This window comes from Melozone crissalis, unplaced genomic scaffold, assembly GCF_028551555.1.
Source record: "Melozone crissalis strain CALT ecotype California unplaced genomic scaffold, PUWL_Pcris_2 ptg000004l_1, whole genome shotgun sequence".
Taxonomy (NCBI): Eukaryota; Metazoa; Chordata; class Aves; order Passeriformes; family Passerellidae; genus Melozone; species Melozone crissalis.
Genome location: NW_026535782.1, coordinates 35937826 through 35965693, shown reverse-complemented (window position 1 = coordinate 35965693; position 27868 = coordinate 35937826). Strand labels below are relative to the sequence as shown.

The following is a 27868-nucleotide window of genomic DNA, read 5'->3' as shown; positions in this document are numbered from 1 at the left end:
TACTGAGACCCTAAGAGTATTAAAAGAGGCTAAGTTTAAAAAAACCCCTTTTTCAGTTCAATATTGAAGATTCTTACAATCTCTCCAAGTCTTGGGAAAGTCAGTCACTCTTGCCTTACTTGCCGTGTGCGTGCTTTGTCACACTTCTGCCTTGAGTCTTACATGTCACTGGATGCCTTGGAGATCCAGTGATAGGAGCCAGACAGGACTATGGCACAACTCCTTAAGCTGAAGAGGGAGCTGTGGTAATTGCTTGTCACAAGTCATACTGACAGGGGCAAACACAGGAGCTGCTCACCAGCCTCCCAGCGTGGAGGATTGCAGGTTCAAAGAACAAGGTAAGGGGAGGGAGGGCTCCAGCAGCAGGCTGAGCACTGCCACCAGTTTTCAGTTTTCAAGTTGGGACAGGCACTGGATATGTGTGCTAAGGGGAGTGTCATGTCAAGTTAAGGAGAAATGATTCTTTGGAACAAGGAGCTTGGTAAAGCTTGAGTGCAGGGACAAGGCAAGAAGTAGGAAACATTAGATGAAACTTAAATGTAGTTTAGATGGGGTTGAAGCCTTTCACACAATCACTTCTGGTGCAGTGTTTGCAATGGAATGACTACATCATCCACAGGACTAATTTAGATTTTATTCTGGTATTTCTCAAATATAAAAAGTCAAAATTCTTACATCAATCTTTAAAGAAAATCCATGCAAGCAGGTCAAAATGTGTACAACTTAATTCCCTTCCCACCCCCCCTCCCTTCCTTTCAGTTTTCACTTCACAAACCATGCTGGTAAGTAAACCAAGTGTCTGCCCCTCATGTTTCTTTTCACAGCACATTGTTAACAGAACAATGCTAGGCTAAGCCAGGGGTGCAGTAAGCACCAAAATAAGATTTTTCACTTGAACAGCCTCTCTGCAATACCTCAGATTTCTTGTGTTTAAAAGCATGTCCATTTTGCTTAATTCTGTCTCCATGAGATTTTAAACTTTAAGGCTCTTTTTCTTTGATACCACCATAATGTAACTGATGAGAATCTCAAAACCATCAGCCAGGAAAAGCAGCAGTACAAAGTAGACTTCAACAACTGCAGATGACAACCTGTCTCTTCCCTTTTTCTTCTGGAGAACCAAATTGGATACATTGTACAGAATTTTTTGGCATGAGAGAAATCTCAAATTTGCTTTGTTTGAAATAGGTTTGGCCCATCAAAGAGAGATTCATGTAAAAACAAAATGCTAACATTCAAATTGATTGGTAGTAGAAAAATTATAGCCTACCTATTCCCATTTTTACAGCTCTTTCTGTTGGAGTTCCGTGTCAGATTTCATTAGTACTGAAGCCATACTGCTGTCCCTTTACTGCAGTTGTTCCCTGTAGCAAAACTGAAATGTCTTCAGTTTACGTCTGCAATTCACAAAACATTTCTCTTTGAAAGGGAGTAGAAGTCAAAGCAATAGAACTTCATTCTGAAGGTTGCATAGAGACTGAAGAGATTTGTACAACAAACGCTGTTTAAAAAAAATCTGTCTGGCACTACTGAACAGCTCAAATGTGTGTGACCAAAAATATTTATAGGCAATCAACTCTGAGTTTGTTAGCAACAGCAATACTGTACATTTTACATTATTATCAAATACATAATTCAAGAGTTACAAAATAAGATCATGCATTACCACTAAATCTCATACAAGCTTGGATTGATTTCATTCCAAGAATCTGAAATGGAGACAGAGCGTTTTCTTAAATGAATAAAAACCTCAAACTCTGGATTCTGTTTTAGCTTTCATGGATTTGATATAATCTTGTTACAAGAAAACCTATACAAGTTTGCTCAATTTAAAGTGTTAAAATAACTACTGAACAAAAAAAGTGAGCATTAAAGCGATCAAAAAAGGGAGCTAAATGATTCATTCTTTTAAAGGCAGCTTTGGAGCCAGAGGTACCCTTCCACACCATGAGTATTATTTTAATAAAGATATGACATTCATTATGCTCAACCCCTCCTTCTCCTGTTTCACCTGGCAGAACAGTTTAAAGTAGCGAGCTGAACAAATGGTGTGCCAGTCTGGAAGAGGGTCAGTGTAAAATAGGGATTCCCCTGTGTGCACTACCGAAACAGCAACGCTCCTTCCCTGGCCTCGCACCTCATGAAAGGATGGACAAGCTGTTGGCAATGCTTCCACCTGTAGGTGCACCTGAACACTTGTGTGTTCTTTCCAGTTCTGGAAGTGACCTGGACTAGGAGCTAAGAGGGATGGAAAGCAGTGTCCTACCCACTGTTTCAGAAGCCTTCAGCTCTGTGGCTCATGCCTCTTGTCAGTAGTATTTATGCCTCTTCAAAGAGAGCAGCATTAAGAGATCAGATCATCTATCTCCCTAGTTTCACTGCATTTACATATGGCACAAGATTGTTTTTCTAGGAGTAACTTGTGGCAACAACATTTTTTTTCCTAAAAAAGTGTAACAGCACAAAAAAATTCATAGCAGCATTTTACACAATTTGTGTTAAAAAAGTAGAAGTTAACCATTTGTGTATTGAGTAACAAAAGGTTTAAATTACATTTATTTTCCATTTTACACTCACTATTTACTAGTTGGACTATTTACAAAGGTTCAAATGTTGTATAAGAGAATGAGCTTTACCCAGAATAAACTTCACGTGTGAGGTAGTGGTCTACCTCGACCTGTTTTGGCTGGATATAAAGGAGGTACAGTTGGGTTTAAATCCTAGAAAAAATTCAGAAGTAGGATGTTCATGTGAATTAGATTGTGTTCTTGTAGAAGAAACCATGCACACACACACATACAGAGAGAGTAATCCTATGGTAAAAACATTAAGACCAACAGTGGATTTAGTTTTCATCTTCTTGGATGAAAAGCAGGAGAAATAATTAGAACAGGGAGGTTGTCAGCTGTACCTCATTTATTTCAACTATATTTTTACCAAGAGGCCAGCTTTTATTTGAAGAATCTAAAGAAATTGATGTTCAAACAGTAGAACTGAAGGATTTAAGAATTAACTTAAAACTGGGGTTTCAGCACTCCTTCTAATAGGACAAAGGAGTATTTTTTCTCTCCTGGTGTAGTAGCTGTCAACACTCCTGTCCCAAGCACTGCGGGCAGCACTCCTGGCTCCTGCAGGGCAAGGCACCTCAACACATGCTTGCTAAGAGACACCTCTGCAACCTCAGGGTGCTCCTGGTTAAATCTTACATTCCTCCAAACATTTTTAAATTGCAACAGACTGCAGGAACACTATATGAGATGTTTCTAATTGAAGAAAGAAGTTTTTGGAACCTGCAGTGTAACCACACCATGAACGAAACATGGATCAAGGTTAGAAGGAAAAGAAAGAGGGAAGAAAGATCTACAATGCTTTTCACACAAATCTTCTGACAGTTCACCAGCTGACCAAGTGATGAAACTACAGTCTAGCGGATAGTTTTGGTAGCTGCAAGACAAAGTTGTTGTTCTTGCCCTAGTTTTATGTTACATGAAGATTGCATAGGACAAGGCAACCTTTTGGATAATTGAGGCAAGCAGTGCTTAGTGTTGGTATCCTTTGCTCTTGACAGGCTGAACGTGGTTTAGTGCTTTATTGTAGTCACCCTTGTGCACCTCTGCCTTCAACACATTCATTTACCCAAATACTGCCAGCTCAAAGTCTTAGCACTTCAGCTGTGGATACCAAATAAGAGTTTAGTATTAGACTATCTGCTCAAGCTTTAACTACTGACTAAAACTCACAAGTTTTAAATAAGCTGAACACCACTGAGATGCATATTTTATTTTAGCAGATATGCAAATTTATAAATTTATATAGTCAAGTTTTTTTTTTTAATGGCCTAGTAAGGCATCTTAAAAAATCCCTATATGGCTTTGGTTTGCTGAAATACTACTTTACACTGTTGAAAGAAAAACATGTTCAAATAAATTTGACATTATGACACATTCACATATTTCACTTAGAACTGACAGTTACACAGATGCCTACATGTGATCACAGATGTCTCCTGTTGTGATGACACAAATAAAAAGGTAATCCAAATGTTTATCTCACAGTAGAGGGCAACCCAGAAGTCTGTGCAGAAGTGACATATAAGGAGTTATTATCTGGAAGAGGGGGAACCACAGAGTTTCCATTAGTGGGTGAACAGCTCAGTTTCAGTTTTTCCAAGTATTCTGCATGAACAGGCTTGTGACACTGAAGGACCTTGATTGCATCTTCTACTTTAAACCATTCTCTTTTCCTTCCTGAATCCACAAGAAAGAACAGAGTTATAAAATGCTCACAGCACTATTAGTTGCTATCTAGTTATTCACTTTTTCTCAGTTCTTTGGAAGTTGAAGTTGTCAGGCAAAAGAATGAACAAAAAGACCTTGAAAGAACTGATTAACCCAAGAGATTCACTCAGGCTTACTGAAATGCAATTCATAAGAAGGAATTTCAGGTAACTCTCTTGAAGCAGATAGTGGACAGAAACTCATATGACTCTTTATATGCTCCAAAAGCCCCAGCTGGTCATTAGAGGAAAGTGTGATGTTATTTAAATTACTAGATACTGCCATCCTACATTGTTGTGCCCAGCAGAAAACCAATCTTGAGACTGAACATGCATGCATGAGAATGGCTTGGTCTGATTTCAAAAGCCATGTTCCATACTCAAAGTCTCCATATGCATCCACATATGGAGTTGCTTAGGTTAGGTGTGAGTTTTAAAAAATAGTATACCTTGTATCAGACATGTTTATGTAAGTTTCAAGAGTTTACTAAGATCACTTAAGACCATCTTAACTTTTACAAGCTGGTCCTTTAAAATCCAAATTCTCTGAAAATACATATAGCCAGGTCAATGATGGTCTTGTTAAAATGGAAGGAATTCTATTTTTTTTTTTTTTTGGTTTTACAGCATTACATATACTCTGCTTGAATATACATAAACCACTTATTTAAGATCAAGGACACTTTCAAAAACACCCTAGAGTATCAGACAGTAAAACATTCTACTTTTTATGGAAAAAACAATTTGGCAGTATAGTATTTGGCCTCTAAAAATTACAATATTTATTTTGGCATAATGTTATAACAATTAGAGTATTCTAAGAATAAGAGTAACACTATGTTGGAAGCAACCCTAGTTATGTATTAAAGTATACAAGAACCACATGCCTTGAATTTTTCAAGAACAGAATTAGTATTACCCCTGAATTAAACAAACTGCTTAAGAAAAATGAAGAGTTTGCTCACAACATTTTCAAGTGTAGCACATAAGGACAGATAATTAGTTTACCTATATTAACTGAATCCTCCCAGTCTTCCAGTATTTCTGTCACAGTAAGAACATAAACGTACGTCCTATGCTTCCGATCCTGGTTCTGCTTGAATATGAGAAGGACAAGTTTAAATTTTCATCTAAGTAACTTACAGACTTACCACAACTACAAGATAGAAATTGCTTACCTCTAAAGGATAGGTGCCAGCAAGCCTGACTTTTATTTTCACTAAACAAACATCTGTACTGATGAGACCCAAAATAATGGGAAAACAAAAGTTTTATTTGAAACAGCTATTTTCTTGTACTAGACTGAAAAAACTGAGCCAAACCAAAGACAACACTAACAATTTTGAAGATTGTGAAGTTCTGACCAAAGTGTCATCCAGCTAAATATTAGCATTATCCACTAGTACTGCCCTGGATAATTACTAGTACTTATCTTTTACACATGTTGTAAATTACCACCGTACTCCACATTTGCTAAAACTGTTTCCACAACACATTTCGTGGATGAAAGTTCATTTAAAAAAACCCAAGCACTTTTTTCAAGATGGAGCCACTGCATCATGTGGCCATGTCATCTACACAATGCTGGCTGTAAAGTTTCACTCTGTGAGTGCAGCAAATTAAATAGCCTACGCTTGCAGTCATGCCAAATGCAAAAATCATTGCCATCTGCTCATTCAGCAGGTTTGCCACCATGGCAGCACTCACCATGTGTTTCAAAGGCAGGTGTTTTGCACAGGGCAGGTTAAACACAGTCTCACAGAGCTGTCTGCTCAGGGCAAGGCCCCTATGCTGCAGCCAGCCCATGGGAGGTTGGCAGAGACATTGCTCCCTGCTACTCCAAAGCAGGCCAGCGGCAGTGTTTGAGGTGTTAGCCAGCCCATTAGACCATCCTTCCCCTTGGAGAATAACTGAGCTCCTAATAAAACCAGGACCATCTGCAATTACAACTGTACTAAGAACCAAGAGATGTTATGGCCTAGCTGCCCTAACATATGACTGCATCCTTGTGCAAATAACCTTTCCCACTTAACTTTATTTCATACAAGCTTAAAATAGTTTTGAACTGATGCGCTTTACTAGGAAATAAAAATTCTCCAGTTCTTTGTCAGTATCACCATTAAATGAGATACATTTATTTATAACACATATCCTTTCTGGCTGTAGTTCTAGAATAAGAGGACTCAGCAGCAGCATTTATTTCCATCTTCTCTTAGTTTCATCCCCAAGTCACAAGATGTGGCCCCCTCAATGGTATTAACAACAGTTTGTGGGAGCCTGTTGGGAAATTAAAGTAGGGCCTTGATTTAAGTTAGAAGTAACCTAGAAAAGTTACAACCAATTTTAAATGGCTTCAGAAGAACATATACCTGAACTATCAAGGAATCAGCATGCTTTGCAGCCAACAAAGTGACAGCTTATCCTGGGCTTTTTGGTCTGAGCTGAGAAATGGAGAAAACTTTTGTAGACTGACCAGCAGAGTTAAAACAGCCAAGTTCTTAATGTGTGGGACCATCCAGTTCAACTCAAACCCAAAACATATCAGAAAAACTACAAAGCTTCAGGAGCTCCTCTAATTGTGTCATGGCTTCCATACTTCACACCCTGGGACACATGACTAAGTAATACCTCACACAGGAAATCCCTGTCAGGAATACACTGCCTATAAAAGCTGGGTGAAGATTTGTACCTCACTGAGACTAAGGGACTTGATATACAGCACAACATAGTAACAACTGGATGTATCAGGAGCTGAAGACTATTTAAACTACAGTCTGTTCTGGTCTAGAACTCGAGCAGGACTAAAATAGAATTCTAGCCAGCATGTGTCCTTGCACTGTTGGTACTTCAGAGTCTGATGTTTATACCATCAAATAGATGTTTTGAACCACATAGTTTGCTAAAGGTTTGATATATCTGTTGTCCAAAGCCTTGGCCTTTTTTTAGCAGATTAAAGCCATAAAGAGAATTCATATCCTGACTCATCAATTTACATGTGTGAAAGTTGACAAATTACTTCAGGAAAATCTAACCAGGGAGGAAAAGTCAAAAGAGTGCCTCAGAAGAGGCTGGTGTAATGGTTCAGAAATCCTAACTTTATGACTGGTTTGGTTTTTAGGGATTTTTTTTTCTCCATAAGTACTAATTTAATCTTTCCAGTAGAGGTCCGAAATGACCTGAGAGTAGCTCAGCTGGTGAGAGCTTGGTGCTGGATAACACCACATTGGTGGGTTTGATCCCTGTACAAGACATGCACTTAAAAGCTGGACACTGTGATCTTTGGGGTTCCCTTCCAACAGAGAATATTCTGTGAAACTGGGATAAGTACCTTGAACTCTTCCTATTCAAATCTTCACAGATCATGTAACACCTAAAGTCCTGTCTAATGCAGCAGGTCCAGCAACACTGCAGAATTATAGGTAGGTAATACTTATGAACTTAAGTGTGATGTTGCAGCTTATCAGTTTTCACAAAGCAGCCATTGCTTTTAGAACTCAAAGGAAATAGCTCACCTCAAATATCCCAAGTAGTCTGCCTAGCTTTCCCTTTACTCCAGCCTACAAAACAAACAAGAAAAAGTGTTAGCATTTGGTATTAATATAAGAAAATATAAAGCATCTGTACCATCATCCTACATTAGCATACTCCTCCTTATTAGGGTTATTTAAGTAAGAGTTTTAACTTAAGTTTTAATTAGATACTACTGCACTAATTTTGGAGATTCTAGTTTTAGACTGAGTATTAGAGTACAAAAGCTTGTCTTAATGAGTGGATCAAAGAATCCATAAATCCTTCAAGGTTTCCATCCAGACCAAAATCCTGTATTACTTCCCACATTCTTAATGTACTGTATTTTATTAAATAGATAAATCATACCCAATACTGAAATAATCTAGGAAAGGAGAAAGGACAAAATAATTTCAAATAGTATTAGAATTAATCTGAAAGAAGCAATCATTAAAACTCCAGTGCTATTTTACACAGAAATTTAAGCACAAGTTTTAAAAATACAATAATAAATTCAACTGTAGGTTGTTGCATGGATTTTGCAGCATAATGACTTCGTGTGTGCTAGTTTTCATACCTCAAGTAGCTTTTGTCATGTAATCTAAGCCCCAAATTTACATCCCAAATTCTCTGCAGTTTTGAACTCTTTCTAGCTAGTACGATTACAAAACGCTTTCAATTCAGACTTTTATTCCAATATTTTAAAATAATCCCTGTATCAGCCTATGCTTTGTGATTTTTATCAATTCAGATAAGGTGGTCATTACTTTCTACTAAGACTCTGAGGTTTGCTTTTCCAAAAGTAATATATCATGCCTCTTCCAAGGGACATGGCTTACGATCCTCCACTAATTCTAAACAAAACTCAGTCCATATGCCTGACACATAAAGGCATATGTTGCCTACTGACAGACAATATTTAGATTGTTTTTGTCTTGTTATACAACCAATATTTAAAATAGGGCTTCTTAGTGCTAAGATGACATTTTCTAGTTTTCAGTCTTTGCTTCCAGCCTTAACTAAAGACAGTTATTGATGTCTTATGTCTTTATATAAAGGACCATATGGATCTTCATTACATTTTAATGAGTAACTCTGACAGGCTTTAGCAATAAGTCTAATCCAAGTCTTACAAGTGAATGTTTTCTGTGACTGCCTTTTTAAAGAAAGCAGACGGCTGGTGTTATTTATTAAGCCATTTGGATGAAGAAAGCCCAATCATAACCTCTGCAAAATTATCAAGGCATTTTGCTTATCTAGAGCAAGAGCTAGAGCAAAAGTTAATGCAAAACTACATGCAATATTCTGTTTGTCAGCTGTGATGGCCAAGATACCTGTTAGAGCTCATAAAGCCAAAATAAACAACTGGACCTGATAGATAAGTGATTAAGCAGCACATTAATTAGGAAAGTGACAAGCCCTTGTTTTGGGCTGAAAGAGTAAGGTATGCCACAAGAGGCACTAGAGATTGCTTGTGCTTTATACTGGGTAATGAAAAAGCACTTATTTCTGAAAAGCAACATGCTGAAGAAATGTTTTTTACTGATCAGTCCTAATTTCCTCAGCATTACAGTATCACTTCAAGTGAGAGTCTGACAACTAATATTTAACACATGGCAACACCACCATGAGCAGCTAGGTTTACTGATACTGAATAGCTTTCATAGAGGACTTTTGTCAACTTACTGGTATCCCACAGTCACAATGTGAATTTATCAATGTAACTCTAAGTGGAATTTACTTAACACTTTCTCTTTTCTCCCTCCAAGCAAATCAATGGTTTAAACAAATACACTTAGCTGAGTAATTCTGAATGAAACTATTAGAAGCACTCCATTAGATCATGTGTAACAACTCCCCAAAGCTTGAAGTGAAGCTTTGGTGCAACCAGATGTTGCTATGTAAATGTGGTTACTATAACTGATGCCTAGTTACTCTCAAATAGACATGTTTCCAAAATGTAGCATCATCCCTGCAGACAGCAGTATATTTAGAAAATCTCTACACTCAGAAGTGCAAAAAGGTAGTAATTCAAGGGCTTGTGATTTTTTCCTGAAAATAATATTCAACTGAATAATAATTCAAAGTCTTGTGATTTTTTTCCCAAAAACATTATTCAACAGAATAATCTTCATAGTTGAAGAAGTACCTTGAATTTGACAGTCATCTTTTAAGTGCTTTTACTAACAAGAATATTTCCTTCAAGTTCTTTTTGTAATGTGCTTCAAAATGTGTCAAATTTAAATGCTAGAGGACCAAGAAATAATTCAGCTTTATCCCCAGAACATCAAAAGCAGTTCTCCCTTTCTCAATGGTAAGCTTCTAATCCAATACAGTGGTTAAATTCTAGACTTTGAACCATTTTGCCTCTCATAAAAACATACTTCCATGGCTCTTAAAATATGGTTCTTCATGTAAACAGAATCCTATAGGCTTCTGTAAGTGTAAGGCCGTCGAAAGTTTGGGAAAAAAGCCTGAAAAACCCCAGTTTTCTTCTGACAGACAAGCTGTTGAATTAATTGCTATATTGCCCAGAACAATTCTCTAAGGAAGTCTGAGTGCTCTGCAAATAGGACCTCAGATCCGAATCTTATGCGTATATTTTAGCATTAGTCTAACTCGGCCACAAGAGAGAGAATCCAGCACTGCATGCCACGATCATGTGCCCGAGGTCACTCCTGCTGGGCTGCGGAGGCACTGCGGCCTCAGAGGAGCGCCAGACTCGCCTGTGCCCTGCAGATGGAGCCAGAGCCACGCTGCAGTTCCACGGCTAAGCTAACAGCTACCGGGGCAGAAAGTTGCTGAAGATCTGAAAGATTTGGGTTATTTTTAACTCTGGCATTTGCAGGATAGTATTGATGCCATTTTATCGGCTACACTCCGGAAGAGATGGTGGCAAGACTACTCCTGCCCCATTTTTGCATACTTTTACAAAACAAAATGCTTGACTACATCTGCCCTACTCTTTCAGCTGAGGGTGTGCTTTATTTATTTCTGCAGTGTCTAACTACTTCTAGTCTGTAGCACCCTGTCATTTTTCAAATATTAGATGCTCATTGGAGCTAATTCCTCTTTTCCTGTGAGAAGTCTTAGATGATATTACTGTCATTTTCACAGTTGCAGCAAATGATCTTCAGGATCATCCTCTTCTTCTCAGAAACTATATCCACACAGGGCTGAGGGAAGCTGCATATTTTCTCATAGGCCTTTCAATACACTACTAAAGCAAACAAAGCAAGAGTCTCTTTTTTGTGAGATGGAGCCAGAAAAGGGAGTGGTTCACAGTTCACAGAACATCTCCATTTACAAGGCTGGGCATCATCGGCTTGCCACTCATTTGTGTCATTTTTCTTTGAACAGTGCATTTTGCAGACAACTTATTTTAAACTTTCATGCTATGCAATTAAAGACAAAGTTCCAAATTCATTAATGGAGTAGCTCCTCATTTTGATAAGGTTCAATACCTTTCTGGGATTGCTTTATTCTGTAACTTCATTTTGGTATTCTGCTTGCAGGTTTGCAAAAGTTTATTTCATCTAAATAATTAAGGTAACTGTCAATTTCCAGTAACCTGTGAAATGTCAGACAACCTTAAATGAAACACTAACTATCTAACTAATGAAACACTAACACTAACTAATCATTATCACTAACACAAACAGAATTGAAGAGTAAAAAACCCCTGGAGTCATGTACACAGGCAGACAATGAAACAACTGCCATGCATGTACATTACAGAGATCTCTGAGTTGTAAAACATTCTCAATACACTACTGTTGGTGTTGAAGTGAGGGTATTTAAGCCAGTGGGCTATCAACACTTCTACCATAAAAAAATGCTGTTATAACTCCCACTATGAATTTATCCATTTTAATAAATTAATAGAAATACTGAATCATGCTTAGTTTGTGCACGACCCAATACTGAAGAAACACATTTCAAACCAGCACCACTGTGCTTTCTTTGAAGTTTATTCATTCACAAAACTCTTAACAGTTCACTGTACTGTAACCAGCCTGCCAGGTGACATTGACCTTAGTATAAAAATAGAAAGGACATCCACCTTTAGAAAGGTCAGTATGAATTTCCATGGCTCAAACCCCTAAATACCATTCTTTTTTCTTTAAAAATGGCACTTGGCAATCTCATGGAAGCATATAAGACTTAGCCAGTAGCTGAAGAACATTTTACTTTATGGTATGAGCTTTTAAGTCTGATCAACTATACAAGCTATCATACCCCAGGAATTCTAAGGGAGTAGAACAAGTGTAACCAAATTGTTTTTGCTTATTAAAGCCCCTAGTCTGTGAAAACTCTTCATGCACTTGCAAGCACAGCTCAAAGCAGAACACGGCTGGAATTTTATATTGTACTCCAAAACACCACAAAAAGCACAGTCCCTTCAATATCATCCATTCTTTACCACCAAAGAAAAAACCCCAAACATATGACTACAGTTTAATCAGCTTTAATTTAACATGGAGATGACACTTTACTATCCTTCACCTTGGACTGTAAGTCAGATCAGCAATTATAATTACCACCATTCCTAAGGATACTGAGCAGAGGACTGGGCTTTTTAATCCTACCCATGGAACTTGTGACAGTGGGAAGACAAGACTCTCCCCAGAGGTGTTACTACAGCTTGGAAGCCTAAATCTTTGCTGACTCATTGCTAGAACCCAAACTCTTTGCTCCTTTCAAATGGACTGTATCCTGTGGCTGAGTATGTCTTGTGTGGGTCAAGATGAGCTCCTCCAGCCTGGAACAAACACCTTTGGTTCAGTGAGGTTTATTCATGCTTGAACCTTGCTGCAGGAAGGCTGCTGAGAGCAGCCAGTAATGAACCAGTCTGTTCCCCAAGGAAAATGGGAGAAGGGTCACTGAGTCACAGCTCACAGAAGATCTCATTTTGGCACTGAATAGCAGGCACTGCTTGGTGCAAGTCACATCTACATCAAGTTCCTAAGCCTCAACATCACAACAGAACCAGTCTTAAGGGTAAGCAAGATGAACCATCAAATAGTATAGCTAATAGAAAAAATCATTACAAATACTAATCAGCAACAATATTAGCCATAGCAAAATGGGATGAGAAAACTGGTTAAGTCTAGTTGAAATCCTACAGTTCACTCACTTACCAGAATGCATCCAATTTATAAAAAAATCATATACCTTCTATTTCAAAGTCTGATATTTTGATTTTTCTTGCAGTTTTATTTGGTTTAGACATGGCTGTTAAGATATTAAAGAAACACTTAATATTTTTCACAATTTTCCTAGGAAAAATAAACAGCAAATGAAACCCCAGAATTCTGAATTTGAAACTAAAGTGTTGTAGTATAGGGAAACTGCATGAATTCATCATGATTTAAGCTCTGCTTTGCCTGGTCATAGGGGTAGAGATAGAAAGGCAGACTATAACCATAGTGCTTTCTTTATAGATAGGCAGCCATAAACATATGAATTCTCAGCTGCTCAGATAGATCAGTTTCTAATCTGTTTAATTTGAAATGTCCTCAAAGGTTTGCTGATTTCTTGTTCTTATGCAGCTACATGTTAATGGTTAGTTTACCTTCACTCTGTTTTAAAAGAGCTGCAAGTCAAACATTTTCTTCACACACAGAGAAATGTTACAACACTATAACATGCCATTTGGCATAAAGTCACAGTTTTACTTCCAGTACTTGTTTGTAAAGGCAGACAGAAATTTAGCTGTGAAATGAAAGAAGAAGCTAAATTGATTAGTTCACCTCACCACACTATACCCCAATTCTAACACACAGAACTGCAGCTCTTTGAATTTCATAGCCACAAAGGTCTGTCAAGTACTGGATAAAGGAGGTAATACCCTCTTCCTTCTTGGTTCCCATCTGAAGACAACAGCAGCACAGATCAGCTGGATTTTTTGCTTTGTTTGGTTTTTGTTACCTCTTCATAGACCTCTCTCACAGCTGCTCCCCCCGGCTCTTCCTCTGGTTCCATTCCTCCGCCTGGCACAATCCACTGATCTGGGTATCGGCTACTGCTTACCAACAGCACCTGGAAAGAATTGCAAGGGACTGTTAAATACAGCTTGCAAGTCAAGAATCTCACTATTACCTGCTTTTCCAGCAAGGCATTTATTCACCTAGCCAGATGGATTACAGGCTTCAGAAAGAAAACATAACAGGCAAGCAGGAGTTGGAAAAAGAGGAAAACAATTAACATCTGATCTGTTTTATGAAACTAAGTCAAGACAATGTTATTGTGATCTCTTTGTACAAATGCTTTCATTGGATGCTTAGACACGATGTGGAAAATACAGAATAATGTGCACAGGAGTGAAGGCATACAACAAAAATCTAATAACAATATTTTCCAGACCTAAGTCTTCAAATCATAGAGATGGCAAAGTGTGAAAATTAAGACATTTTCATCACAGAGAAGTTAAACTAATTCTTCTGGAATGGCATCTTCTGGCTAAAAATAGACCTTTGAAAATATTTCTCATTTTTAGACAGAAACAAGCTTCTTTTTACTTACTGAAGTGTTATGTTAGCATGACATGCTTACATTATTGCATAACTAAGATACAGCAAGAGTACTTCATTGGCCCTTTTCCAATTTTGTTTCTTTTAAACATTTATGTAAGAGGAAAAAGCACAACACATTGAATTTGATTTCTAAATTTAACATTTTTTTCCCCAAGATGCTTTAATTTCACTTAATTTGACTCTAACCTGGTTCTGTCATTGATACACACCAATTTAAAACTCCCTGTCTGTAGGACCTGCACTTCATAATATTCAGAGCAGAAAGATGTCAGCTACCTGTCCAACAAACTATGATACCTTGTATTTGGAGTAATTTTGCAGTAGAAGTTTATGAAGATAAGACCTTGATTCAGGACCCCTTGGAGATAAGCAGTTTAACTTATATTTGAGACACGTCCCAGGTACCAAGACATACTCAGTCATCTGTGTAGTAAAAGACTTTCTATTCTAAGCATTGCTTACATGAACCCTACCCTGAAGTCAAAGGACAACTGTGGGGAGTAAAAGGGCAGGGTCAGTGCTCAAATCCTGAAAAGCAATTAAAAGACTAGAACAAGAACCTCAAGTCTAAAGGTTAGAGTTTTAACTGGTGCCAGACAACTTAAGTGACCGTCCCAGCCCTCATCTTTACGGACTTCAAACTTACCCCTGTTGGCTTAAATAGGAAAATGACTCTGATGAGAGTAACAGGGAGATGATTACCACTTACACCATGTCCCTTTGGCACTCAGGGAAATAGGTTGTAGGTTCACCTACAGGAACTGGGAGTGTAATTCAGATGGCTGCATACTTTGTGCATGCAATGATGTGTGTGCATACTGAGGTGCACCTGGAAGAGCCTTCTCTGACAGATACTGTCCTGCAATGTTTATCTTGTGTGCAGTCAAGATTAGTACAGTGGAGAATCCTTTAGGGTAGGACTAATTTCCCCAAAAGCTTTTTCCTATGCTAAGGAATACAGGAGAGACATCATTTAGTACAGAAGCATTCTTAGCATCTGATCTAAAAGTTCATGTTTTCAGTCAACTCAAGTACTTTACTCAGCTACCTAAAAACCTAAGAATATTCACAAAAGCAATAAGGTTAGACTCAAATGCATCTCAACTTGATTTTTACAGCCAAAGGTTTTAGTTTCCTAGGATCCTCTGACATTAACAAAAGATTCACAAAGCGTATACAGCTCTACTGAAAGTAATTTTAGAAAATGTTTTTGAACACTTAGCAGAGCACCTATATCACTACAAAGAACCACTTTAAGCAGTGCTTAAAAAGCAGTTGTAAAAATCAAGTTATGAATTCACTTCTGAGTTCCAGATATAAGCAGTAAAGATAATTTTCTGCTGATGAAACTAACACTCAATCCAGTCACATGAAAGCTAGCAACAATAATAAACAAAAGGATGATTATCATTAAATCATTCCCAGCTTGGTAGAACAATTTAAAATCAGCATTCATTGCTTAGTTAAGGCTAAACATAAAACTCTTAATTATTACTATGGGATAAATCAGGTTGCTCATTCTGGCAGTGTAGTGTAAAGCCAGGATTTTTTACACCTTTATATTTAGTAGTTGACTACTGCTAATCAGATCAATAGACTATTAAGCTGGGCTTGTACATATATTAGCTTTAAATTACCCTCTTAAAAAGCAGAAACAAACACATCTAGCAAGTAATCAACATTAAAATACATCAACTCTTGTAGATAGGGTTTACAGCTACATATACAATAAACTCGCAAGTGTTACAGCCTGGGAATTAATTTTAGCAACCATCCAAACCTATAAGCCTGGAACTGAAGCATTTTCTCAGACATCTTTTCCTCTATGCTTTATTCTCCTATGATCCCACTGCTTTTACAGTCTGAATCCAAGAGATCACTAAAATATATCACTGAGATCCTCAGATGCACAATTTTTTTACCATTAATATACGAAGCCACTAGGTCATGAGGCATCCATGCTGGGGTAATGCTATCAAAAACACACTTGGTGCTAATCAGATTCCACAAACAACAAGACCTGATAGCTAGCAGCTGCAGGATTGTGTGGTAAGGCTGAAAAGCATTCCACAGACTTTTCCAGTATAGCATCAAGCAGTCTTCCATGTTTTTGGGTTTTTTTTCTATGCTGTTTTTCATTCCATATAGTTTTGAGGTATTTCCATCTGTAAGTGGCCAGAAGATACATCTCCCAGTATTTAATGATGAGAGTGTAAATACAAATGTGATTTAACTATGAAGACACCAAAAAGCTGTGGTTGGTTGACACTGCACTCACATGCCAAGAGAAGTGCAAAAATCAGCAGCAAAAATGCAGCAATTCACCTTCCCTTAATAGAAGATAATCAAACTAGGAGAAATATGATCTAGGTTGCCTGGACAATCCAGTCTTTTCTGAGGAGGCTCATGGTCAAGCAGATTACAATAGTCTACTGGAAAAGAAAAGACTGCAGAATCTCACACACCTGTATTTTTTCCTGGTTTATGCACACCAAATTTTACACCAAAACCCCATTAGGCTCAGAAGAAAAAAAGCAAAAGTACTTCCTATGCAAAGAAGTCTGTGTCCTGTATCCCCAGATGCAGAAAAAGGGCTACGATTTGAGTTGCATTACTTACTAGTGGTCATTGCCTTTCCCATGTCTCTGACTAAGACTTACTGTCGATGACTCTTGTTCAAAAAAGGTACAGAGTACTGCAGTGCAATGCTTGTCTAGTTATACAGCTGAGCTTATCTTACTCCAAAGACTAAGGTAAAGATGCTGTAATGCTGCCAAGTGAAGAAGTAAAGCTGCAAAGTTCAGCTAAGAGGAAACAAAAGGAAAAATTCTTCCATTAAGTGTTACCAGCCAAGTTTCACCTCACTTCCAAGTCCAGGAATAGAAATGACCTTTGAGTGTAGTGAGGAGGAGAAACTGCTAGCCAGCCTGCTTGTAATAAGCACCTATCAATACACATAACCATAATATGGTTAACCAAAAAGGTTATTACAGGGCAGGTGGCATCATGGGACTTGGTCACTATAAATGCTACGCTTGCAGACAAACAACTGAAAATTTCTAAAGATGCTGAAGTTTTGGCCTTTTTAGTGTTCTCAAGTCAAAACCACTCATGAAACAGTTAGTAGCCCCGTATTTCAGAAGACCAAAATGGTAACAGCTCAGAGTAATATAAATTATAACCACAGTCATAAATCTTTATAAACCACAGATATTAATCTTTATTTTTTTCATATTAAGCTCTAGAGAGGTAGAAACTGGTTTAAGTTTATATCATTGCTTTCTACCTTTCTTAACTGAAGGACATTGTACTTTACCAAAATAATTGTATTAAAAACCAATTTACATTAAAAAACCAAGACTGAAGTTTAAATTAGCTAGAGCAGACCCCCTCACAGCTGGATTTTTTAGACTTCAAAACAAAGTGATCCCCAACTTGAAGTTGAAAATATACCATTCCAATTTTACAATAATTATTTGTCATCAGATGTCAAAATTCTCTATTCCCAGCCTAATCCCATCTATTCCTGTCTTTCCCACTGCACACCTCATTTTCATGGCTCCCACTACTCCAGTAGCTGTCCAGCTTAATGTTGGAATTACCTGATGGAGTCAAGTCTGCCCTTCTTTATAGCAAAGCTGGCAGTTAGAAGGAGCAATGCCCAAGAGAAAAGGAATCAACCCCTCACTCCCAAAAGACTGCTGAGCGTTTGTGACTCAGCTGCAAAGAACATCACACTGCCCAGGCGTACTGCTCAGAAGACAGGTGTGAGGAAGACAAAGGATTCAGCTCCCAAACTCTACAAAGGCGAGCACACACAAATCATTTCAGAAGATTTAAACAGGTCAGAGCATAGAAAAGATCAGTAAGGCATTAAAAGGTACCTCTCAGGTACAAAACAGTGCCAAATGCTGTTAAGATGTATTGCACATTTTCATAGGCATCAGAAACATTAAGAGGATAAAACATCCAAGCCTACTTGGAGAAAAAAGACAGGACCCACTCTGATGGAGTTAATATAATTTAACACACTCAATATGGAAACTCAGCCTACATGGTTGGTCTGCTTAAGTCACAGGCAACTGAAAGAGTCAGAAAGATGGTTTAATCCTAATACAGCCAAAAGGGTCAGTCAAGCCCTAAGATTTGTTTAAAACCAGCCTTAAGCAGATGCTCAGGGAAGAATACAAACAGTAAGTGCTTTATTATTCCCTAAAATTTTCAACTTCCAATTGTTTTCACCTCAGGACCTTCCTTAAAAGCACTAGGGGACAACTTTGAATGCTGCAACACAGGAACACTATTGAGAAGCAATGAAAAGCATCTCTTACAAACACTGGATCATATTTGCAGATTTAACTGTAAAAATTTTTAGGCAGAAGCACACATTTCAGAGAGCATGTATCAATCTGCTACTGTAATTAAAGAGATTTCCTTTATCTAACACTTTTTTCCTCTATTTCAAGAATCACAGCCTCATTTTAGTAGTTATGAAACAGTTTTGCAGTTCCCCTATAGGTTAATGTGGTATCCTTGTCCTAGAATGCCATTGCCTTTTGGCAATGAGGTTGGAAAATGCAGCTTTAAACCTTGGCATAGCAATGCTACACAGGCAGCATTTAGTAAGGAACATTTGCCTTCCTGAAAAGATTCTCAGGAGAGTGACTGCTTTTAGTCCTCATTTGTTACTGCCAGAATTTTCAAAATTACTTTATTTTTTAAACATGGAGAAATGACATGTGCAAAGTTATTGTAAAGCAATAACAAAACCACAGGATCAGACTGGACAGCATTTTAAGAGCTAATTAAAGTCAAGACTGCAACACCTTTACTTTCCCCCTAACACTGGGATAATGAGTTTATAGGAAGCTGATCTGGATGAAAAGTAGATTCCCCATGAAAGCTTTGTCCAGCCTGCCCACACAACACCCATCAGGACACAGCTGTTCAAGGGGCAGTGCTGCACAAACTGGGGCAGGAAGGCACCACTGCAGCCTCCCAATTCCAAATGAGCCTGTACTAATTCAAGAGCCTGTACTAAAGTACTTTAAAGGCCACAGACTGAAAAGCAGTCCCCAGCTATGACAGAGGCTATAAAAGATGATTCAGCCTCACTGAACAGGAGCTAGCACAACAGCAGAGGAATGGCTAACTAGCAGTACATTAATCCTAATGCTCATTAATTTGGGCACAAATCTTGAATGCATCTCAGAAATCTGGGTTCTGTCTACACAATATATTAAAGTCTGAAATATCCTCCCAACTATACTTGAATATCCCTTTTCAAAGCAGCAACACAGCACCTGGATATCAGTCAGTGCTACTTTTCCTCCATTCTGAAGATGAATGGTAAAGAAATATGGGTATAATTATATAATACTACAGAATTAGATCTGAAAACTATTTTTCCTTTGAGACTTTTTAACTTTAAGGCTATATAGCAATAAGGAGAGATGTGTCAGCTTTTTTTCAGAAGTTTTGCTTTGACTTGCAATTACAGCTGTAATATTTAATAAAAATTTATTTCATATTAAACGCAAATATTTGGTTAACATGTTACAGTGACACAGAATTTTAGTGTCCTCCTCTGGCTATTTAATATACTTCATTTGTTCTTTGGCTGAAGTGTTCATATCAGGAATAGAACAGCACTGTACTACTATGGCATGCCAGTCAGAACACATTTCCTCACATAAAGTGACTCAAGTCACCTGTAGCACTCCATCTCCCCCTAAGCTTTAGCATGCTTTGGAAAAACAGATGTGTCAGGTCTCACAGTGTGATGAAGGGTGCAGATCTTGCACCCAGACATATGACAAAAGGAAATAATGAAAAAAACCCCTGCAAACAAATAAGAAACTTCCCACAAGTACCTATATAAAAGTTTTACTTTTTACTGAGCAAGAGCTTTACTTCTCACACTGGGCCAGTTCCCCAATCTTCTATACCCAACAACCTTCCTCCCTTATGCTTGCTAATGCAGACCAAGGGAAAAGCCACAATTCGAGGTAGCAGGGGAAGAGCTAAATTAATATTGCAGCCCATTTCTTTTTAACTTGAAACCACGTCCTAATCTCAAGCAGGGGAGCTGGGCTTTGCTGGTTACTCAGCAACATAATCTGTTTGACTGAGGGATCAGCTTCCAAGCACTTGTCAGAAACAGGAGCTCCAAGCCTTTGAGAGCTGCTCAGCTGCAGGTAAAGATTTGACAAGGTTATTTCTTGACAAGTACCAGTTACCTTTTAGCCTTTTCTATCTTTGAGATACATCTTTGAAGACTAACGTTTGTTTTGAAGTATTTACATTTGTAGAACTGGTTTCACCGAAGTGCTTAAGCACTAGGTCAAAAAGCCAACAAATTAAAGTAAGCTTTTCAAAAGTTCTACAAACAAGACTGGGAAAAAAATACACATCAACCTATGGTCTGTGAACTCACATATCTACAAAAGATGTCTAAAAAAACATGTGTACAAACTCTAGCTAGAGATAAGAATGCATATATGTGTATGTAAATAGGCATATATATATCTAGCTATGATATTAATGCGTTTCTGAAGAAGTCTGCCAGTGCTATTTCACAGTAACTTGGAAGTTTTGAGCCCCAGTGAGTTAACTGAAGCAACTCAAATAGAAACTCTGCCACCAGTTTAAATCCTAAGCAGACTTAGGATGGCGCAAGTAAGCTAAAAGGATATTTTTTCTCGTATCTTAACATAAATATAACTGGCTCAAAAAGACATCATCTTCAAAACAGGGTAAAAAGTGCTTTGTTACAGGACATCTTAGCCTGATGTATATTTCCTTCTCCCCTCAGCCATATTTCCTTCTCCCCTCAGCCCAGCCCTCTTCAAGCAACTATCAACCCCATTAAACATATCCATATGGCATAGAAAAGTAATACCACAGGTATAGAAAAAAAAAAATTGAGATTTCAAAATAAAAAAAACCCCATCATTGTTGACTGACGTCAGTATCTGAAGACTTATGAGTGAAGACTGAAGATTTTTGCCATGGTGGACAGTTGAATTCCCACAGCCTCACTAAACCTGCAGGCTTCCACTGCTGGCAAGTAGTTGGAATTTGTGGAAAAATATTCCAGCATGAAAACAGTGTGTATGCCACACCTGCAGAGAGCTGCTTTGCTGTGGACATAATAAACACCAGTGTCTTGTATCCAGAGTTGGTTACCTGACAACATTCAATTTTTCTTAACATTAACACAAGCTTTAACCCCATATGAGCCTGCAGGGATACACTATAAGCAAATACTGCCTCTGTAGACACATCATAAAGAGCCATTTTGGAAGCTGTTTATAGGTCTTGATTTTTCAAGCTATACCCTTTTCTACAGCATGCAGATCATAGATTCATAGAATGGTTTGGACTGAAAGGGACCTTTAAAGATCATGTGGTAGCTCCAGCCCCCCTGACACAGACAGGAACACCTTCCACTAGAACAGGTTGTTCATCCAACCTGGCTGATAATATCCAAGTGTCAAGAAAATGCTGAGGAAAAGCTAAGGCAGCAATCACCCTATGTTAATTACTCTTCCTGTCCATTAGCAGGGCAGGGACATGAAACAGAGAAAATAAAAGCCACAGTGTGCTTGAAGTCCACAGTGAAATGTGTATTGTCTGTCATTTAAAATATGTCTATATTCTATCAGACCATTCATAACACAAGGTAGGTAACCCATACCACTATGTATGGGTTAAATGAGGTGCCATGGTCATACCCCAAGTTATTTGAAAGCACATATTATTTGCATGTTGACACCTGAGAGCTCTACGCTGAAGGATAAAGAAACCAAATGAAAAATTCCATGTCAAGTATGGAATATCTTTCATGACTCTGCAAGTTTAATTACAATAATTCCTCGAACACTCCATTTTGCCAGGGTAGCTATGTGATACTTCTGGGCTCTGGTTTTATGGATCAGGTTGCATAACAAAAGGTCCTTCTGGCTTTCAGACCATTTAAACCAATGCACAAAGAAATAACATTTTGCTTTTTTCTTTAATAAAACCATTGCTAATATAAAGCAACATCTGTACAAAACTAAAGAACACTACCTTTTAAAATGATTAAACTATGACCATCATAACAAGATATAAGAAACCCATGCTTAAACTATCTTGACATTCTACAAGCAAATAAATAAAGTTATTAAATCAGACCAAAAAGGAGCTATAACACTAGGAACTTATAATTTTTAACTCAAGGACACAAGATAAATAGTTGACAGTTGACTGCATACAAGTGTATGCCCTGCTACAGAGGGGAAAAAATTTTCTACGTTTCCTGTAAGTGTGTAACAATACATTTTTCCTCACTGTCTCAATATTAAAAAAAACCACCTTCCCATCTGTTTTCATCTCATGTACAAGGCTGAACAACAAATTCAAAATTAAAAATTGAAAAGCTTGAAGACTTTTTTTGCATATGAAACTATTTTAGGTCTGCCACTAGCAACTGCTGACTGAACACTAAACTAAGGCTTTCAGTACCATATTTGATTACATAAAGCACTCTTACAGATGCCAAAGTAATTAGAATGTACTCAAAGTTTATATTCAAGATACTTAAAAATAACTACTCATTTATTTGTATAAGATGTAGTTGATGGAAAAAAAATTAGGTTTTAAAATTATTTCAGTTACTCAAGTTGCTACAAAAATTATGTTTATTACTATTTGCTCCTGCTGCTTTAAAGGCATGCCTTGTTCTCTGCATTGAAAAGTAAGAATCCCCTTGCATACCTTCTGTGCAGACCCTAAGACAGGAGGGTTTTTATGTAAAACCACTGTTTGCAGTACACTGAATGTCTAAACAATTCCAGCCTGTGGAAGCCCTTCAAGAGGGCTCTCCTGCAGGCTTATTCTAGAGCTGCCATCCTCTCCTAGTTGCTTAAGAGAAACTTGCATTTCCTCCCAGCCCAATCTGCCAGCCCATCCCTGCCTGCTGAATGCCATCAGCTTTTTGCACACACCTACCAGCTTCTTGTTTGTTCAATGCAGAAAGGCTGCACCCCCCCCACACTGCATGCCCACACAGCCTGGTTTCTTTTTTTTGGGATTTCTCCTGCTTCATTTCCAGGATGTTTTTTCTTCCTAAGGGCAGACAGTCCCTGCAATTACTCGTTTATTTCCTTACAGAACAAAAGGAAGCAGCACTTCAGCTCCTATCCAGCCATTTTGCTCTCTCTTCAGCCCAAATGATAGTGCTAAGACCAAAACAGGCAACACTTTAATGGCAGTAGTCCAGGAGACCACCTCCTTTAACACCCAAAGAACCCAAAGGTTTTCTGGGTGTTAAAGTACTGGGCACTTTACTTGGCGATTTCGGTTTTCTCCTTTTTAAAGGATTTTTCTTTTTAAATCATACACTATGACAGACATGAAGGAAACTAAATCTAAACCAAAACGGGCTGTATAGCACTAAATCATTCTGTGTGGAGGCACTTCCAGATGAAGAAACATGATTTTCACAGTGGTGCAGCTGAACAACCATCAGTCATCTCGGGTCCGGGTTTTCAGCTTCAACATCAGCTCTCAAAGCAGCAGCTTTTGACAGGTGGCAGGACTGCAGGGAAGCCCAGTTTGCAGCCTGTAACACTCAGGAGAACTGACTCAACAATTTTAAGCCTGGCAGCAAGGAGTGGCAAGTCCAGCAGTAAGCCAAACTGGACAGGGGGCTGGAGCTGGGGAATAGGAACTTGGAGGAACCACCAGGCTGAGTTTTGCCTCAGCAGTATTCTACAGCACACCTATGTTCCAAATTGAGAAATAAAGAAGCAAACTGAAACTCAACATAAACAGTTGTGTAATAATAGTAATAAAATAAACAGAGGTATAATGAAGTGTAAGGGATGGGTTTGGCCAGTCTTTTTCCATTGACATGTTACTTCACTGTGCCTAAAACTCAGCTGTAACATCAACATCAACGAGGCTGCACAGGCAGCAAAAGAAGAGCAGTATGGATAAGAAATCAACCAGGAAGCCATAACAAGCAGACTTTGCTAGATGAACAGTAGAGATATTAACTGTTTTAGTGACTTGCCCAGTTTTTGTCAATGGGCACACAAAGCTGTTACTGAACATGCCTGAGACTTTAGTCAAGAAAGCATCCAGAAGTCATGATATCAACAGGGCACATCACATGAAGTTGCAGAAGAAGGATCACCTCAGGTGAGAACACTGCTGTGGATTTCTGGTACAAGTTTAGAGTTCATGAGGTGGCAACAAGTAAGAGACTTAGATATCACCAGAAAACACAAGATGACTACACAACAGCTTTACAGTCATGTAGAGATGGGCGCTATTACAACATTTTTTCTGGTATAGCTAGAGAAGTGTTAGTAACCTTTTACACAGCTCAGCATGATCCCATCTAAAGCAACCACAAGTGTCACCCCCATTAAAAAATACATTTTCCAAATGGAAGGAGATGTAAGAGCTACCATGATGACCAAAAGAGAAAACTGTTTCTAAGAAAAGATGATTTAAGTCTTAAAGTTCATAAAAAATGCTAAGAAAGGAATGAATGCTCTCTACAGATATGTCAGAAAACTAAGTGCAAGAAAGGAGGAAAAAAAAAAACTTAAGCTCAGCTATAACAGGCTAGGGACAAGCCTTTTGGACAGTCAGAATGGAAGTAGAAAGAAAGGTTAATTCTAAGATTTGTATCACAAGATTGCTATAGATACTCATTCCTCCAGAGAGAACCTAATCAGATGAAAAATAGACCAAATTTAGTCTTGCAGACAGTATCTCTAGAAAAAAAAAAGTTGAGATTTGGATTTTTTGCTTTTAAGAGTCCTAAAAGGAAATGTATTGCTAAAAATTGTTTTCAGTTGCTGGTTCTATTTTCTCAACTCCAGTGTCAAGCAACTCTTTGCTTATCCTGTAAATCAAAATAACTATGAAAACTATTCTATCCTGTAGTTCCCCTCCACCTCCCAATAACTTCTGCAGGAGTCTCCTGTTCCCTTCTTCTCCAGCCACTGAGATACCATGCTTGTGTTCCTTTCCTGCAGAAGTTACCCTACACTTAAACACCCTGGAGGTGTAGCTTGGCTGAAAACTGATGGTGCAACCTCTGAAGACTTAGAAAAGAAACACTGAAGACATTTACATGGAATAGACCAACAGAGAAATCATCTGGACAAGTGTTCAAGAAAACAGAAGCAAGCCTCAAACACCCAGTTTGGGGAACATGGCTCATGATTGAAGCTAACCACAAACAGCAGTCAGGCATCAAACTTGTAATGAATAGATTCTGTACTGACACAGAGGAAGCTGGCACTGGGGAAACAGCTCCTAAGCAAGTTCAAGCCGTTGGCACTGCTTTCCTGGAAATAACTTGTCAGAAAGCAATTTTAACTGTTTCCACAGACAAAATCTATGTCCTAAATCCGATCTGATGCTCTCCCATTCACCTCATCCTCAAGTATGTCTACCTGCATGATGCCAAGGCCCAGCCTCATGCCAGCAATACCAGTACTCCATCCAGAATACACAAGGAACTGCAGTGCAATAATGGTCAGCACCCACTCTTCTCACACAGCCCAGCCAAGCTGTTACTACCATCCTTAGCCTCAAAGGATGTTATTATACACAAGCAGTATTCTGAAGCAGCCAGTGATCTCATTGGATGCAAGACTGAAAGAGAATGACAAGAAGTTGTATCAGGAAATGAAGAATGAACACAAATCACTGATAAAGGTGACCCTAACCATGAATTTCCAACTACAATTGGTGCAAAAAGTTGTAACAGTGGCTCAAGTGTACAAACTCCAAATAAGTCTGGAGTTGCATCCAAAAATTCATATTAAAGTCACATAAATGGTGAAGTATGTTGGAATGTCAGAGACCAAAGAAAAGCTGTAACCCATAACAAGACCTTGCAAGACTCCTGCTGGGTGCCTTTCTCCCTCACACTAGTAAAAACTCATCAGCACGGTCCCAAGGTTATATTTATAAAAACCAAAGTGCCTGCATTTTTTGATCAGGCCTCTTCCCACTGCATTGTATTTACTTAGTAGATTTGTAAGGAAGACATTCGCTGTACTGACAGCTTGGGAAGGGCACCAGCATCTTCCAGCATCTAGATAAAGGCAGGAAAAGCCTCTAAACACTAACCTTTATAGCTATATCATGGCTACTAAACAAGAAAATGAAAAGAGAAGTCGCAAAAGGGTACGCGTCCAGCCCGAGACCATCTAAAAAGCATTGTGCAATGAAAGCATCAGCGAGCTCGCAGATAACGGGCAGTGCCATTGACCTTGGCTCGGAACACGGGACAACTTTGTTGCCACCTCCCGACTCTGCTGCAACGCAAAATTCCGGGGGAGCGCCACCCGCTACAACCATAGCCGCAGCAACAACTCTCCCGAGCCCGTTCACAAAAATATTTCTAAGCCCCATTTTACTCTCTCCGTGGGAAAACCAGGTGTTCCAAGCGCAGGGTTTTTTTATCGCACCCAAGCAGGAGGGGCAGGAGGTTCGCCTTAGGATGACACACCAGCCCTGCCCTCCACGCGCCATTATACATTAACCGGCTTTCCGCGTGTCACGGGCGCACAGACGATAACCCTGGAGTTCCAGCCGGCGTCCTGGCCCATCCCGCCCCGCCCGGAGAGCTCAGCGCCCCCCTCCCTTCCTTCCCTCCCTGCTCTCCTCTCCCCGCCGCGGGGGCCGGGGCCGCGCACAAAGGCGGCGCCGCGCACGTGGGCGCGCACCCCACCGCCCCAAGATGGTGGGCGAGAGGCGCGCCCGCCCCGCCCCCGGCCCGCTCGGACCGGCATGGCCCGGGGGCCGCCCGCCACCGGCCCCGGCCGGCCGCAGCCCCGCCATGCCGCCCCTGCCGGCTCTCGGGGTGCCGGCAGCCCCGGCACGACCGTGGGCGCTGGGGGCGTCCCCCGGGAGGCGCCCGCGCCCCGCGGCCAGACAAAGGGATGCGGCGGCGGGGCCGGCGGGACGGGATCCTCGGCCGGGCCGGGCCCGGCGCCCCCCGCCCCACGTGCTCGGCGGGCTCACCTCGTCCTCCCGCTCGCTGCGGAAGCACAGGCACGCCGCCCGCTTCTTGTAGCCCTCCCGGTCGTACGTCCGAGTCTGGTTCGGCTTGAATTTCATCATAGAGGCGGTGACACGCGGGCTGCCCCCGGCCGCCGCTGCCGCCGCCACGGCTCCTCTCTGTGAGCGCCGCCGCCGCGCCCCTGGGACACCGGCGCGGGGCCCCCGCTCGGGAGCGGGGCTGGAGGAAGGCCAGTCCCAGCCGCTGTCACAACAGCGCCGCGCCGCCTCTGCCGCTGGTGCCGCCGCCCCGGGAGCTGCGCCGCGCCATGGAGGCTCTCCCGGCGCCCCGAGCCGCCGCCGCCCGCCCGCGGCGGCCGCCCCTGCGCCCCCACTATTTAACCGTAACGCGCATTCCTGCGCCCGCCGCGCCGCTCCGCGCAGGCGCCGGGCGGGGCGGGGCGGGGCCGCGGGAGGCGAAGCGCCGGTCACGGCGGGCGCGATCGGCGTCCTGGGGCGGGCGCTGTGCGGGCCG

At 40.0% G+C, this 27868-nt stretch overlaps 1 protein-coding gene across 2 annotated transcripts; it reads right to left on the bottom strand.

Moving 5' to 3' along the window:
* Positions 1 to 722: 722 nt before the first annotated feature.
* On the bottom strand, positions 723 to 27641 carry NUDT4 (nudix hydrolase 4). 2 transcript variants are annotated; one of them, XM_054274621.1, is made up of 5 exons: positions 27358 to 27641; positions 13715 to 13825; positions 7789 to 7833; positions 5285 to 5372; positions 723 to 4247 (listed from the first exon to the last, which is right to left on the bottom strand). In XM_054274621.1, the coding sequence occupies exons 1-5, from the start codon at positions 27454 to 27456 to the stop codon at positions 4045 to 4047; spliced, it is 546 nt and encodes a 181-aa protein (XP_054130596.1). In that variant the 5' UTR covers positions 27457 to 27641; the 3' UTR covers positions 723 to 4044. The 2 variants fall into 2 exon arrangements, with proteins under 2 accessions (XP_054130596.1, XP_054130604.1); XM_054274629.1 differs by having other exon boundaries at positions 5285 to 5369; positions 27358 to 27638.
* Between the last annotated feature and the right edge of the window lie 227 nt (positions 27642 to 27868).

What these genes read in the sequence shown, in the direction of transcription:
- NUDT4 (XM_054274621.1), bottom strand. Translation starts at nt 27,456, where the DNA reads ATGATGAAATTCAAGCCGAACCAGACTCGGACGTACGACCGGGAGGGC. An exon ending in GACTACTTGGGATATTTGAG is followed by an intron (nt 5,373 to 7,788) that starts GTGAGCTATTTC and finishes CTCATATTCAAG; the next exon opens with CAGAACCAGGATCGGAAGCA. An exon ending in GGAGGATTCAGTTAATATAG is followed by an intron (nt 4,248 to 5,284) that starts GTAAACTAATTA and finishes TTGTGGATTCAG; the next exon opens with GAAGGAAAAGAGAATGGTTT.